This window comes from Metarhizium acridum, assembly GCF_019434415.1.
Source record: "Metarhizium acridum strain ARSEF 324 chromosome Unknown scaffold_13, whole genome shotgun sequence".
Classification (NCBI taxonomy): Eukaryota; Fungi; Ascomycota; class Sordariomycetes; order Hypocreales; family Clavicipitaceae; genus Metarhizium; species Metarhizium acridum.
In genome coordinates this window covers 905,507-920,438 of record NW_027094016.1, presented here as the reverse complement: position 1 = coordinate 920,438, position 14,932 = coordinate 905,507, and the positions used below count along the sequence as shown (strand labels likewise).

General features: G+C 51.3%; 5 protein-coding genes across 5 annotated transcripts; 4 read left to right on the top strand and 1 right to left on the bottom strand.

The window, feature by feature from the left end:
• Nucleotides 1–1,243: 1,243 nt before the first annotated feature.
• Nucleotides 1,244–1,904, top strand: J3458_002871 (uncharacterized protein; the record flags this gene model as incomplete). The annotated part of the gene is made up of 3 exons (XM_007814295.1): nucleotides 1,244–1,300; nucleotides 1,359–1,613; nucleotides 1,698–1,904. The coding sequence occupies 3 exons, from the start codon at nucleotides 1,244–1,246 to the stop codon at nucleotides 1,902–1,904; spliced, it is 519 nt and encodes a 172-aa protein (XP_007812486.1).
• A 1,154-nt stretch (nucleotides 1,905–3,058) lies between these two features.
• J3458_002870 (uncharacterized protein) lies at nucleotides 3,059–6,715 on the top strand. The gene is made up of 2 exons (XM_007814296.2): nucleotides 3,059–3,754; nucleotides 3,807–6,715. Exons 1-2 carry the CDS (start codon nucleotides 3,317–3,319, stop codon nucleotides 4,890–4,892), a joined length of 1,524 nt encoding a protein of 507 aa, XP_007812487.2. The 5' UTR covers nucleotides 3,059–3,316; the 3' UTR covers nucleotides 4,893–6,715.
• Nucleotides 6,310–6,715, bottom strand: J3458_022442 (uncharacterized protein). The gene has a single exon (XM_066123024.1). The coding sequence runs from the start codon at nucleotides 6,683–6,685 to the stop codon at nucleotides 6,380–6,382; it is 306 nt and encodes a 101-aa protein (XP_065977227.1). The 5' UTR covers nucleotides 6,686–6,715; the 3' UTR covers nucleotides 6,310–6,379.
• A 1,162-nt stretch (nucleotides 6,716–7,877) lies between these two features.
• Nucleotides 7,878–10,233, top strand: J3458_002869 (uncharacterized protein). Its single transcript, XM_007814297.2, has 3 exons — nucleotides 7,878–8,584; nucleotides 8,666–9,217; nucleotides 9,291–10,233. Exons 1-2 carry the CDS (start codon nucleotides 8,400–8,402, stop codon nucleotides 9,180–9,182), a joined length of 702 nt encoding a protein of 233 aa, XP_007812488.2. The 5' UTR covers nucleotides 7,878–8,399; the 3' UTR covers nucleotides 9,183–9,217; nucleotides 9,291–10,233.
• Nucleotides 10,234–10,616: 383 nt separating this feature from the next.
• Nucleotides 10,617–14,315, top strand: J3458_002868 (uncharacterized protein). Its single transcript, XM_066117441.1, has 3 exons — nucleotides 10,617–10,665; nucleotides 10,757–10,925; nucleotides 10,979–14,315. The coding sequence occupies exons 2-3, from the start codon at nucleotides 10,894–10,896 to the stop codon at nucleotides 11,679–11,681; spliced, it is 735 nt and encodes a 244-aa protein (XP_065977226.1). The 5' UTR covers nucleotides 10,617–10,665; nucleotides 10,757–10,893; the 3' UTR covers nucleotides 11,682–14,315.
• Nucleotides 14,316–14,932: the final 617 nt, after the last annotated feature.

Sequence of the window (14,932 nt, the reverse complement as noted above, 5' to 3'; positions counted from 1 at the left end):
AGCGTATGGCTCGTCAACTCTCGCTTTGCTTGAGTAAACGTGGCACCGTGGAGACTCCAAGCACCGCTTCGCATATCGTATCTGCAAATATCTGCCATGTATGATAATTTATATAATCCTCGTTCTCGTTGACCATCCAAATTCAGACACGACTGGAAAAGAGAAGGCGGAAACCGTCTCTCTTCGCCTGGTCTATTAGCCTCTGCCGTCTCGCTATCAGGGTATCCATAGCCTAGTGTTGTGCAAGAGATTTGCCGATACCGTGTCGTGTTGTTCCAGAAGCAGGCCAAAGCTGAACCCTGAAGCGCACATGATCCACTCCAGTGAGATTCCCGGCTACGAAAAGAAGAGTGTGGGGGGGGAAGCGACAAGTGGGAATAAGATGGATTGATTGATGCCTGGCGACCTGGGTGCTCCGAAAAGGCTGGGGCTGCCGTGACATTTCCCAGCATCCAGATCTGGCCCTGCTAGTGACGCGAGTGCCCTGCAGTGCAGTACGCAGTCATGCTGGCATAATATAGCGTCACTGGCTGCGTCGACGGTCGCAAATACCAGACTTGATCTGGCACATTGGTCGTGCTAGGGCATATGGGTACTACATGCGTACTGGCTTGAAATGTCAATCAACATCGACACACTCGCACCTGCCCCTGCTCATGTGCCCCCAGTGGGCCGGTGTCCCGCAAGCTCAAAATTGCAAGCTGCACCCGGCCCTCCCCCGCTTCCGGCCCTAGTGTGCACCAGTACCTACATCGCTCATAAGCCTTCTCGCCTCCTCCTCAAGTCCAGATGTCCCCTTACCATCAAAGCGCCCTAAGCCGAGTACATCTGGACTGGACCAGACTCTGCAAAAAGAGACGGCCTGCAGCCACCAAACTCCAAACAGGACTCACCACATGACACCACACAACACACAGAACCACCGTGTACGGTCGCTGCTCGCAAATTTTCGTCTCTTTATTTTTTTTAGCAGGAGCTTTGTCCAGACTTCTATCGTCACACTCACCGCCAATCCATCGAGAAAAGACTTGCCATCGTGTGCACAATCAGCATTTCCACCAAAGGGCACACGACCACCATCCCCCCCTTCCACTGCTCCGTTCTGTCCTGTCCTGTCGGCCTCTGCCACGACGAGCCTTGTCGAGATCTCTGACCTGCGCGTGGCCTTGACGCCTAGTCCCGGCATCGAGCCTCCCCTTGATACTCTACACCTCTGGGGATTCTTCGTCATCGCACCATTGCCATGGAGAGTCTCCAGCTGTCTCAGGTGCTTGCTGACTTGAGCAATCTTGGAGCTGCGGTAGGTGTTTGCCACCTGAATGCATTCAACGCACCTTGTCTAAATGTTGTCGCGGTAGGAACCCGAGGCTGCCGCCGCCATCGTCAACGCCAATGTCCCCATTGTCAAGGCAGAACAATTAGCTGAACCAAAGACCTCTGCACCGAGCCCTCAACCGCCGCGCCCGACCAACATGAAGCGATCGTGGTCATCTGAAGCCGGTGTTCCCCCAAAGTTTGACAAGCTAGGTCGACGAATCCTGATCAATTCAGGGTCCCGGTCTGGCTCTGCCGCAAACTCATCTCCCGGAACGCCTCGACTGAGCGACTCTAATGTATGAATGCCTATGCGCTCCCCACCCTGCCCCTATTCTAAGCAGTCATGCGAAGGAGTTTCAGTTCTGATGACAAACGTCCAGGTTGATGATGACTTGGAAAGAGCATCTACCCTTATGGCTCTTTACGATATCCGCGCCAAGATAAAGCAGCAAGACAATAGTAGCCTCATGAGAGCCCGCGAGAAGATCAACGCCCTGGCCGCCAAGCAACAGGCTGCTGACCGTAGTATAAAGGCCTCCGACGAGCTCCGGCGCCATCGATATTCCTTTCCCAAGCCCGGTCTGTGAATCGTGGACCCACTGTTTTGAATTTTTGGATTGATTTCGCATAGATGAACTTGGGGATTATCTTGCAAGGCGTTTCAGGGGACTTGTACTCGGACAATTAATTTCATCAAGTCCAATGTCGTCTTTGGTTTTTCATTGACTAAACATGGCCTCTGCTGCTTTTTCATGACATGCATCTTTTTCTTTAAACAAAAGTTCTATTTACACATGATTCTTTTGGCAACGACCTACGACCTAAGCAAAGTTATGACGATACCATTGTGGCGGCGGGCGAGACAGACAGGCACATGGTGCTGGATGAGACGGGAGTGCAGTGGCGGCGGAGGCTCATATTTGTATTGTACCCCGATATTGAGAATATCGAGTTCGGGCTAGTTCTTTTGCGTTATGGGGCATTGGGAGCTGGACTTGTTCTGCTGGAGCAGAAGCCGATTTGTCCTTTCCTTTGGATGGGTTTTACGCCTCCTGACTGTGCGACTACTCTGTCTTCCTCGGCAACGAGTTGGAAACGGCATGGATAGTGGGAAGAGGAAAAGGGACGGGGTGAGTTAATGCATCTTCTCGAGCCTGAGATAGTCCTACGAGGCAGGCTCTAGGGCAGTCGTTTCCGACTGTTGACTTCAGGACGCCAGCGTCGCATTCTCAGCGGTTTGCTTTTTGCGGGAGGGCATTTCTGTACGATGATATACCCACGCCTACCTACCTATGTAGTAATGTTTGATTCCAGAATACACTTCTGCAGTCGGACCACGGGCAATTAATTGTCAGGGAGTCCAGGAGAATGCCTTTTTGTGGCCTATGCACTGCCTCTGTTTGCCGAGACTTCATAGACATGAGCCCTTGGGGCATGACAAGTGCATTGAGGGAATTTTACCTTGGACAGGCTCGGGTCATTGAAGCTTTCTTTGCCTCTGTGATGGATACATGCATGATAGTCTCCTGCACGATGTTAATGAGAAGCCGCTCATGGTGGCTAATATTGAAACGACATTTTGGGGTCGGAAGACTGCAGCCAACTCCCATATTGAATATGTATTTTGGATTGGTGGCCTGTGGTCTCAAGTCCTACTCAAACGGAAGGCGCCGACACTGGCTCATGACGGCACCGGGGCCACTTGTGGTTCCATATCGGCGCCCCTGAATGCTTCTCAGCCAACTAATCTCCAGCCTCCAACGTTCAACCCAACAACGCTTTGAAAGCGACCAACAGTCTGCTGTTACTCCGTGGGGCCTCCAATCCCTTTCCCAGGCCAACTACACAAGACAAATGTAAATGCCTGGTCAGCGGTGCAATAGTTCCTCAGGCGAGGACTAGTCGACTTGTACAGAGTCTGGTCACACCTCTCTCTCCTGTCAGCTGTTGCCGTCATCCTCACCCAAGTACACCTGTCCCTGGACACTGAGTAGCAGCCATGGTATCGACAATACCGCTGCTGGATCATGAATCCGTCACGTTTGAGGAAGCGAAAAATCTGGATTTCGATGTAGTCCATCGCCACAACCAAGTCGCCCTGGCGACGAAGCTGTATCACGATTTATGGAGCCACCGGGAATCTATTGCGACCATAACGAAGAAACAGCTCGGGCTGGACGCTGGAGCAGAATGCTCCGTTGCTCTTCCTCAGGGTTGGATACGAGGAAAGTTCAATGTCTGTATTCCTATCGAGGTAAAATCGCGCCGACTCGGAAGAACTGTGTTGATGCGTTGCCCCATGCCTTTCGCACTCCGTGACTCTGCGTCTCTGGACGAAAAGCTGCGAGGCGAGGTTGGCGCGTACCTCTGGATGCAAGAACACTGTACCGATATTCGCATCCCACAGCTATACGGGTTTAGTACTTCCAATGGCCATGTATGTATTCTGAGCATAACTTACAGATGGACATGTTATTAATCGAGAGCAGTTTACTCATGAAGCCCGATTTCCATGGTACATGCGCTTGCGTCGTATGGTTTTGCGACTCTTTCGATCGGTATTCCAACATTCGGCTCTTTCACCATACGCCCCCATGGCCGCACATACAACATTGCCAACTCAATACATGTTGTTAGAATACATCGGACAAGATGTTGGGCAAATGCTGTCAAGTACCTGGAACATCCACCGACATGACCCGTCCCACCGGAATCGACTGTTCCATGGTTTAGCCCGCATTATGATCTCGCTGGCTCGGATACCACAGCCCAGAATAGGCTCATTTCGATTTCACGACGACTGCACTGTAACATTGACAAATCGACCTAGTTTTGCAGCCACTGCCCTACTGGAAAACTGGGGGGGCGAGCCGTCAATAGATCATGGGGAAACTTACTGTTCCACCGAGTCTTATGTTGCCGACATGATCACATTACATGACAACTATTTCTATAGCAATGAGAGTGCGACAGATGACGAGAATGACTGCCGCGCCCAGATGGCAATTCGTACGATGCTTCGCACCCTCTCCCACAACTACATTAAAAGGGAATATAGAAATGGACCGTTCCTACTTCAGCTCACCGATCTTCATCAAAGCAATGTCTTCGTGGATGATGACTGGAATATCACTTGCCTTCTTGACCTAGAATGGCTATGTGCTCTACCTCCAGAGGCCTTGTCGGCCCCATACTGGTTCACAGGGCGGAGCATTGACGGAATTGTGGACAACAACGAAGGCCAGAACTTAACTGAATACGACTGCATCCGGCAAGAATTTATGCGCGCCTTCTCAGAAGAGGAATCTAGATTCAAGCTAGTCTGGCCACTCTCAAGAATCATGGAAGATATGTGGCAGTCAAAGGGTACTTGGTTTTGGCATTGTCTAGAGTCTGTTAATGGGGCCTACTACCTGGTGTATGATCACCTTCTCCCACAATTTTCAGAAACCATATCTGGATTGGATAAGTCCTTTGCACTACTCTGGAGACGGAAGTCGCAGCAGATTGTCGAGAAAAAGATTTCTGATTTCAATGGCTATACTCAGAAACTGGGTCGACTATATACTGAATGAACAGTAGTCGCACTACTTTGAAGACTTAGCTCCCTGAGCTTCTGCGGCCTCTCGTGCCTCTCTTTCCTGCTTCCTTTTGAGTCGATCCTGTTGCGTGCTTTTGCCAGACGACACGGCCAGTGCCGCATCAGAAGGTTTAATAACCACCCCGAAGTTTGCCTCTTGAGCCACTCCGGTGTAGCTGGCCGAGGAATGAGCATCGCGCTTGTCTGCCATCTTGATCCTTAAGCATGCTGCTGTTAGCGACTTGTAATGCTCTTGAAGAAGGCAACTTCTTATTTGTTTGAATAGATTCAGATTCAGATTTCGATTTAGATTTCGATTTCGATATGGTTTGAATATTGTGGTATGATTCTGGTGTTTGAGATGTTGAGATTCTATGGACATTATGCGCCGACATTGCCTCTACTTATAGTTCGGTCAGGCGTCGAACCCCTCAGTTGATTTTTGGAGGTCGCGCCTGCTGCCTAGAGTCGAGGCCTGTTTTTGTGACCTACTGCATGACAACATATTGGTTGATTGGCTGTCGAGTTGTATTCCGCCTTGTGGTGTTGGTCGTTGGTAGTTGGTGGTTGGTAGTCTTTTGTGGCACGAGATGCACAATGCCTTTCATTGGGGTTCAAGCTCTTGACATGAGCGCGCAATGAGCAAACATTTCAGGCAGAGATAAGTATTTTCGAACAAATCCTTTTTTTTTTGTTGGGTTTGAATTGTCTCGTTAGCCCACTGACGAGGCTCGTATGGAAGTCTCCGCAGCCAAAGGTTGCATCAAGTGCGTCGGTCTCCGCCTCACGTTTTTGGCACCGTTAGTACGTCTGTCAGTGCTGTCCACATCCGTGGGTGCTGTCTATTTTTGAGGAGAGGATATGAGTGAGATTCACTAGGATCAGAGTATTCGTTTATTGTTGTCGGATAGAACGGCTAGCCTCGTATTTCTCTATTGGGAACAGATGTGCATGAGGGCGTCACCAGGCTTGGTTCACGGACGCATTCACCTCCCCTCTGCGTTGGCAAGTAGATGAAACAAATTTACGTAAATGGTAAACTATAGGCTGAAAGACGCCTAATCACATGGGTTGATAGGAGGCTCTCTGCACGTCTCGAGGGCCTGACTGGTTGATGGTTCTGTACGGACCTGTTATGCAGTTGGCTGAAGCTCTGTTTGAAGGTGCGGCACTAATGTGTCTGCCCAGGTGAGGCTGAATCGATATCCAGAGTTACGAAGGAGCGGGAAAGTTGGAAATGTACCAAGGGCGGTCGTCAATCCTGGGTAAACGTGCAGCTTGCGTCACTTGCATTTCTTGCTGTTCATCTCCCGTACCGCGTGACTTTGGCAGACCATATGCACTCTTCTCGTGTGTTTCTGGAGGCCTGTGCTTGGCTCACGATGACTCGACTTGCAGACGGATGGCCTTTGGTTGTGGTGTTCTTGCGGCGTGAAAATGGTATGAAAGCTCTGGGCTGGTCCTGCTTTTGCATCTGGCTGATCAACGGTTTACCATGCCTTGAACGACTGCCTTGAATTCATCAACTCGAAATGGTCTCACAATTTCAAAAAGAATGTTATCCGCTGCCGGAAACTTAATCGTTGGCAACGATAGAGTTGATGGGTTCATGGCCGGTTGTGACAACTCCCCGTTACTTCGTTCTGGTATCCCCTCAATATTGCTGCTGCGTTTCAATGCATAAAATGAAAAGTGCTTTAGACTTGCGGCAACTACAGATGCCAGCGTACACATAGGTATCCGGCCTTTGATGTGGTTACAAAGAACGAGTTTCACTGACAAGTTCATAACCAGCTATAGAAGTTAGAACCTTGAACGTTGAGAGTTGAAGTCGAGCTCCGCACCGAGGAGCATAAGCGTGGGTTCACAGCCAATGAAACCGGTTTCCACGGCAGGTCTGCAGTCCGGTCTGGGCACCCCGACAGACGACAGACGTCACGGCAAAGCACGACAAAGCTAACACATGTACGTCATTCTCGTGGGCCGGAGCTACATGTGCGTCAAAGGTGTTTGGTGTACGGACCACTTGACTTGTATCAGATGCTTTCAAGCAAGCCCTGCACATGCTCTGAACGGTCAAGGACAACAAAACCATGCGAGGAGGGATCTTGTCGTACTGCCTACAATGCCTTAAACAAGGAATGTTCCGTGGTCCTCGCTACCGATGCTCTTGCGAACAGGGAACTAGTAGCTGTATTACCAGACAAAGTTCTTCCAGAAGAACAACACATGACCGGGCATGGAAGCGGAGAAGGGCAAATGGGGCTGCATCGTTGAGCCTCTCCCCTCTTCTGGAATCACTGGGCTCGAGTGCAATGTTTCTTTTGTCTCTGATGCTAGCAGAGGCGGAGTAAGCACAAAGTGCGGCTGATGAAGTGGCGGCCAAGGGGGTCTGTGGGGATGACGTTGGGCGTCGTCACGGCAGTCGACTCTCGATTTTACCCAATCCATCACCTGTTTTACCTGTCCATGTTAGTCTGATTGATTCCAAAAAGGCCTGGCCAACTGGTGTGGCGTTGCTCATAGGGGTCCCACCAATGATGCTGAGGATGAGGAAATTCGCAAGCTGGCCTTGGCGGATTGATTGCTCAGCCTTCGGAGGGAATGCGAGCGGTCACTTTTCTCCCGTGGACCGGCGGCCCAAAAATATATATATATCTCTTCATTCAAACGTCGTCCTGCACCGTGATTATTTTGTGATATTTGTTTGCGTGGGATCTGGACATGGTGCGTCGCGTGTTCTGTCTCTGTTTTTCTCGGGGAAATGGAGAGCAAGTTGTGGTGCTTGCCCACGGACGGGCTGAAGGGTCCCACTGGCATCGGCCATGGCTCGATGTGATTTGCTGGCTTGGGCAGCCCAAAAAAGGTCGAAAGGGTGTCCCCACTCCATGCATAGCCCCCGAGATGAGGCGGGCGCATGCGGGCTAACTTTAATTGTGCGAGGCAAACTGGCGAACCCGGCACAGACACTCTTTCACTTCTCCGTTCACAAGCTCTGGGCCAAGGATTCACCAGTGCCAAGACTCACCCCGGCCAGCTGGGCCAGCTAGCCCAGCTAGTCGGTCGCCGTGGCTCAGCCCAACATTTGAACCGCCCAGACAGCCGATCGCCTTGACGTACAAAAGCGCCCTCGCCCCGGACGCAGGTCTTGCTCATCGATTCGTTTCGCAATTCCGGGCCAGAAATCAAACGTTTCATCTCCATCGTCATTCCCCGCGACTGCTCGGCACGCCACCTCTGTCGCGTGCGAACCGACGGAGCTCACATAAGCACATTCGCATCTCGCATTCCGTATTCCGTCTGGTACATCCCGCCGAACCCCATTGGTTGCACTTGGGGCCTGGGCAACACGTCATCCATCGCTGCGCCGACACACGATCAGTCCATCCATCATCATCAGGCGTTTGCCTCAAAAGTCGCCTTCACATTTCTTCTTCAGTCCCCTCTTCCACGCCTTCCATCACTCTCGACACATACCAAAAAAAAATTAAAAAACTCCACCATGGCCCCTACGTCTACCTCGGACGCCTCAACGGGAGCTTCCGTCATGGGCCTCATCAAGAGATACTACTACTGCGACAGCTACGGCTACACGTACAGATGCAACAGCGGATGGTACAACTGGGGCCGCTGGGTTGTTCTCGCGGGCGTCATTGTCATCGTCCTGCTCATCATGATGACGTGCGCGTAAGTTTTCCAACCCTGCCTTCCAACCCTGCGTCTTCTCGCAGAACACAGACAACTAACCAAAAACCTTGGCCGGTATAGCTGCACCGCCCGTCGCCGACGTCGTCGCGGTGTCCAGCCCATGTACGGAACGGGCTGGATGGCCCCCGCCAGCAAGTACGACCCCAACCATCAGCACCAGATGAACAACTACAACCAGGGGTACCAGCCCGACTATAACCAGGGCTACGGCCAGCCTCAGGGGTACTACAACACGCCTCCTCCGTACGGCGGCCAGCCGCAGGCTCCCCAGAATACGGGCACCACGTTCAGCCCTAATGATGGCTACTTACGGACACCAGCAGTACGGTGTTCAGCAGCCGTCGAATACGTACCACCCCGATGGCGGGTATGCCCCTCCTGCTGGACCTCCTCCTGGGAAGTAAGGGGTGTCTTGGGGCTTGTTTGTTTGTCAAGGGTCGAAGATGGTATGCAAAATTCTTTTTGTGAGGGTTGTCGGATTTCGGTGGCAGGGGGGTTAATGATGAGGAGGAGTGGCGTTGAGAGCACATGTTGGCCATTTTGGGATGTAGCTGAACTGACGATGCCTGAAGAATAATGAAGGTTTGGTTTTTATGAATGTTTGAATGCTAGGTATGTATGTGTTGTGCTGGATCAGCCAGGAAACTATAAATGTAGCGATGTTTACCTAATCTGTGGACTTCAGTCTAGCGGAATTTTTTATTCATTAAGAAGCAGCGAACGCGATTATACTGTCTGGTAGTATACTATAGTATAGGCCGTGATAGCTAGGCACTTAATCTGGGTAGAATACTTTTTGCCTCAACTGTAGAATGGACATGCAAGTCTCATTCGACGAGCACGCTTTTTTCGCCACCGCGTGCCTATACCAGCTCATTACCTAGTACAGTGTCACGCTAATTCAGACGCCGATTCCCAGTCCGACTTATCCAAGGCCATATTTGGCGACGAAATTCGGCTTGGGTCGCCAATCTTGCACACTGGACGCTTTGTATCTGTCGGAGTCGGCGCTGCTTTCGTTGTGTCCGACACCTGCACCTTATCGAAGCTGGTATTTCCTGCGCTTGGAGACCTGATGGACGCGTGGCTCGAGTTGATTAGATTCGGTATGTCAAGCGACAGCAACGTTGCCGTGGCCGCTAACACAGCTGCATGTTTCGATTCGGATTCAGGAGTGTGACGAGAAGAAGACAACACCATACTACATGGCAGACTGAAGCTTATGCAAACGGCGGAGCGGCATACCGCGAAACAAACTAGATATCCTACTAGGCGCCTACGGATGTGGTGTCTGGCAGACATGTACCAAAGCGACTAGGATGTATTGCGAGATAACAAGCAGCCTCGAGGGAATAAGAAATAAAATTCAACGAACAATTCCCGCTATATGCCTACGCTGTGAACAGCGACGACCGACCTGGCAGTTTGATTGTACGCTATTAGTTCCGCGTAACTGTAACGATCATTCCGTACATTTACAAGTTGGATGAAAAGATGACGCTCATGTTTTCCACATGCTCTCAATAGCAGCACATCCAACTCTCGTCACTTGGTTCGCGTAACGCAGCCTGGCCCATGATTCGCAGATGACGATCCGTGTCTCACAAACGGCGCCACATCATAGAGAGCACAGTGAGGTACTCCGCATTGTTACATTTGATACCGCAACGATTCTTCAAAGAATCGCGTGTTGATTACTCCGTAAAAGGCATCAGACCAGTCCTCGTTACGGTCAAGGTTGCCTGTGGCTATTCTTCGTCGGGTGTCAGGCCGTTGGATGTGGCTGGCTGGCTCAGTTTCTGACCGAGACCAACCCGGCAAATGAGGTCCAGACAACTCAGACTGGCATCGACTCCGATTGGCCGTCTAGAAGAAGAGGCTGGGCGGCCCGCGTTGTCCCCAAGTGGACTGGTGCAAGCCGCTTCTCAACCCAACACTGCGAAAGGGATAATAAATAAGGCTCCAGCCCCTGGACAATGCGCTTCGTCGCTGTACCGTAGGAATGTGGCCGTCACAATCTGCACAACGCTGTCTCTTGCGTTTTGTCTCATCAGTACTCCGTACGTTCCTCTTTTTTGTTCACTCTCAGGCGTTGGCATCAAGCGAAAAATATTTGGCACAACCCGCGCGTCACTGCTGACGAGGAGGAAGAATGGGAGCCATCCTCCTCGAAGGGCATCTTGTTGTCGAGGATATCGAGCAATGGTGCTTGCGGAAGGGCCGCCGAGGCGGCATCGACGCGGTATTGGCAGTCGTATTCTTCAACACGGACCCTGCTGCCGAGGAATATGTCCGAATCAAAGCGCACGTTGCTGAAAAGGTACTTCGGTGTTTCCGCAACCGCCAAATCGCTTCACTGACTCACTGACCGAGTGCCCACGTTTTCCAGGCGGGTGTCGGGTATTGGGTTTGCGAAATATCTCCCGAGGCCTCCTCGGTCGAAGTCCAGAAGCAGATTCAACAACTGAACGAGAACGAGCAGGTCCACGGTATACTCGTTCAGCGCCCGTTACCGGAACATCTCAACGAGCCCAAGATCATGGCGTCCATCAGCCCGGACAAGCACGTCGAGGAATATTGCGAGGGGCAGCCCAGCAACATTGCGGCCGACGCCCTCGGTCGCCTCCTCTCCGAGCATGGGAGGAGCCGTGTGTTGTGTCAGTCCGTCGTGCATGTCGTGGGGTTTGGCAATATCATCACCGATAGTTTTACGTCACACATGAGGCGCCACTACCCCCGGGTCAGCGTTTCTCCAAGTCTTCCCAAAGTCACCTCGGAGCAGGTTGACCGACCGGCCGTGCTCATCACGGAACTTCATCGCGGGCCTGGCTTCATCAAGCCATGTATGATTCGTCCCGAGGTGAGGGTTATTATCGACCTTGGCTTTTATTCCACGGAAGAGGGCATCGTGGTTGGGGACGTTGACCACGCAGTGTTTGAGAAGAATGGGCTTGCCGTCGCTCCGACACCCGGTGGTGTGCTGCCTGTCCTGCCGTGGTTGATGATGGAGAGGACTATTCGAGCAAAACGGCTCTTGACCCGGAAGGAGTCGCGATTCTGCTGCACATGTCAGTAGCTGGTGTTTGGGGAGCCCAAAACGACACGTGGAATAGCAGTGTCGGGAATAAGTATTTAATCGGATCAAGTACTACCCGGCTATCAGCTCTTATACTATAACATATTAGTGTACATGTGTATACTTCCTGATAGGCGAAGACACCCTAGCATAGGCCTGTATTCCCATGTGCTTGCGCAAGAACGGAGCTGGCCACATGTTGCAAACCAATCTCGACATCCTAAATGTTGGACATGTATCATGCGCAGCATACGCCGTATCAAAATGCATCGCACTGGTGCCTCTCCATTCTTCCTCCTACATCACACCTCCTTGGCTTGCTCTATCTTACCATCTTATTCCATGCCCACAAGCTCTTTTGCGGCTGTCATGCAAATCCTGCTTAACCTGCCGTGGTCCCTCACCTGTAACGGCCTGCAGCTACAAGGAGTGCATAAAACATCAATGTCATCTTTCGAACCTCCATGAGGCCTCGGGCTTCAATTGGGAAGGGCCTAGTATGAGCCACGGCCACCTACACGCCTCCTTCCCACGGCTGTTTATACAGCTCTGCCGTGAGTGCATCACTTACATGTCAAAACGGTATATAAACATTTCTGTTTTTGTAACAATAATCGTTCCCATGGTGTTTGCGCGTCCCACGCATGCAATATTCCCCATGATTGAATACCATAAATCGCCAATAATCATTCGCACGCAAGGCCAAATAACAACAATGTTGGCATATACATTCTACCGCAAACATCACCAGTCCTAATAGCCTCCAATTAGCCAAGTATATACAGGCAACAGACCAACTGCCCGACACAACTTGGGCTCTGCGCCTGAGTCACACACCAACTTGGGGCTGCAGAGGTTCAAGACACCGAGCGCGTGTCTTCTCTTGACGTATAACTTTGTATTTAGCCAGTCTGCGGCTGTGCTCCCCGCTCGCTCCCTCTCTCATGCAAGACTTGCACGATATTGTATGGCCGAGACGGCCAGTCATCCTACCGGCATCAGGCGCAGCTTCAGCCTTGGGGTGACACAGCGGCATAAGCATCCATACGTCCATATAGAATGCAGAAGCAGTCGCCCAAGTCGATATACTCAGAGGACAATCGAGAAAAGCGACGGCGCATCTAGCAACACCGCAATCAGGCTCAGTCCGTAGGCTACATATATACAAATACCAAGGTACGACATTAGCTCTTGGATTTTGTAGAATCGACGGTCCAAGGCTGCCGCGGCTGCGCGGAAACCAAATACAAGATGGCCGAAATGTGCCAATAGGCCGCGGTTGGTGACTCGCTTTTGAGCTCATTGACTTCAACTCTTCGTCTCGGGTGTAAAGGACCTGTGCTGACCCAGGATTTTGCGGCTGAATAAAAGAGGAAAACTCGACGGGCGACTTGATGTATCAGACCTCAGCAGAGGAACAGCAACCATTCATCGGCAACGCAACACACACTGAATATGACGACGCTCTACAGAATCTAGGTCCGAAAGACTCAGCCCATGGCTGTGATTGTGCACTTGGTATCTCTACGGTGGGCTCTGTTCCGCAAAGGACGACTGGAGTATAATACCAGCATCCGCCTTCTTGCAAGTGCGAAGAAGAGCGGGCCGAACAAATGGCACACAAACGCAGTGTTACTCGCCTGTCTGCTTTTATCCTACGCGGCTTCTTGCCTCGTTTTCTGTAGACATTAATCATCAGGCCTGAAGGTACTCAAAGATGTCGGCCCCTGCTGGAAGCCGGGGTTCTATTGGGACAAACGGCGTGGCAATTGCGCTCTACGGCCCAGCATACCCCCTATCGTACTCAATCATGTTTGGCGTGCTGTTTGTCTTATTCATCCAAGCTTGCCAAACAATGGCGCTACTCTGCGTCGAGTTGTTGGCCAACGTATGACCAAGACGAGCCGGCATCGGGGAAACAAGTCGCGGAGCCAAGAGGTCAAATAACCCATTTCAAGCAGCTGTGTTGAGATGCGAGAGCCTGGCTCTTGTGGCTTCAAAGACCGTCTTGAATTGGATTCTTGCGCAGGCCATGCACCCCTTCATCACCCCAGAGCCTCCCTCTGACGAACGGCGCCATGATGTTGGTCTCGTCATGACTTACTCCCGGCTGTTCGTATACACGGCAAGGCAGTGACGGTGCTCCTGGCCTTGAGACGACCGAAGGGGTATCGGCCCGCTGCTCTGGGCCATTTGCAGACACTGGTGCACTGGTCGACCTTGTGGATGACTGGCGGACGGATGGGGAGACAAGACGGGTTTCATGACGCGCGGCGCGAGCGAGTTCAGGCACGCTGGAATGAATTGGCATAAGGAGTCCCTTTCCGGATGATCCCGAGGCAAGGTATGCCGGTTGAGATGAAAGACAATTGCGTGCATGACTTTGGCACATCCGAATGCGAGGGTTTTGACGGCAGATTTCAGTTGATCGCGGTATGTTGCGACATTGCGATTACGGGTATTTTTTTCGGGTTAATTAATTTGCGGGGTACAGACCGTCCGGCGTCTACCACTTATTTTGGGTTAATTTAAACTTGTTCAATTTAGCCTATTATCAATACGCGTAACTACTATCCAGTATCGCCAGCAGTACGCCTTCGGCTCGCCTTTGAAAAGGCTTCGAAAACACTGGGCTGAGTTTACTCAATCTAGTTTGCTTGATTTCTGTAACTGCTCTTGGACTCACTAGGACACGTTTGATTGGGCCACTCTTGTCGGCGACACTCTTGTATGGGTTCGTATTTGAACCGTTTTGGGGAAGTTGGGCAAGTTTAGCCGCGAGCAATTATCTCCTTTTGTCGTTGCGAGGCAAAGAGGTCACTAGAGCAGCCCGGGGCTGACTTCTGGAAACCGTCAAGCATCTCTCGTTATCCTTGTCCGTGCTACCTTGTATCCCTTTGAATGTGCGGAGGCACGTTGGATGGATGTACTGGACCCACTTGTCTGCGATACCTAACGGGTACCTTTTTAGCACCCCAGTCACCAGCTTGAAAGCGCTATGAAAAGCAGCATGACCTACGGCTGTGATAATTGTGAAGTGGCTCTTTATAACTTAAGAAATAACCAGGGCTTTTATTATCATACTATTTCTTAATGGAGCGATGTACCTTTTAATACTAGATTTTTGATTGGCCAGAACTTAAATTCGGTACCTCCAACGTGCCTTCGCACATTCGAAGGGATTCAACGGTGTGGCTCAACGTCGACAAGTCAAGTATGTGGATATGTGTACTACCAAGGACGGAGTAGTA

What these genes read in the sequence shown, in the direction of transcription:
- J3458_002870 (XM_007814296.2), top strand. Translation starts at nt 3,317, where the DNA reads ATGGTATCGACAATACCGCTGCTGGATCATGAATCCGTCACGTTTGAG. An exon ending in TTAGTACTTCCAATGGCCAT is followed by an intron (nt 3,755 to 3,806) that starts GTATGTATTCTG and finishes AATCGAGAGCAG; the next exon opens with TTTACTCATGAAGCCCGATT.
- J3458_022442 (XM_066123024.1), bottom strand. Translation starts at nt 6,685, where the DNA reads ATGAACTTGTCAGTGAAACTCGTTCTTTGTAACCACATCAAAGGCCGG.
- J3458_002869 (XM_007814297.2), top strand. Translation starts at nt 8,400, where the DNA reads ATGGCCCCTACGTCTACCTCGGACGCCTCAACGGGAGCTTCCGTCATG. An exon ending in CTCATCATGATGACGTGCGC is followed by an intron (nt 8,585 to 8,665) that starts GTAAGTTTTCCA and finishes TGGCCGGTATAG; the next exon opens with CTGCACCGCCCGTCGCCGAC.
- J3458_002868 (XM_066117441.1), top strand. Translation starts at nt 10,894, where the DNA reads ATGTCCGAATCAAAGCGCACGTTGCTGAAAAG. An exon ending in AAGCGCACGTTGCTGAAAAG is followed by an intron (nt 10,926 to 10,978) that starts GTACTTCGGTGT and finishes TCACTGACCGAG; the next exon opens with TGCCCACGTTTTCCAGGCGG.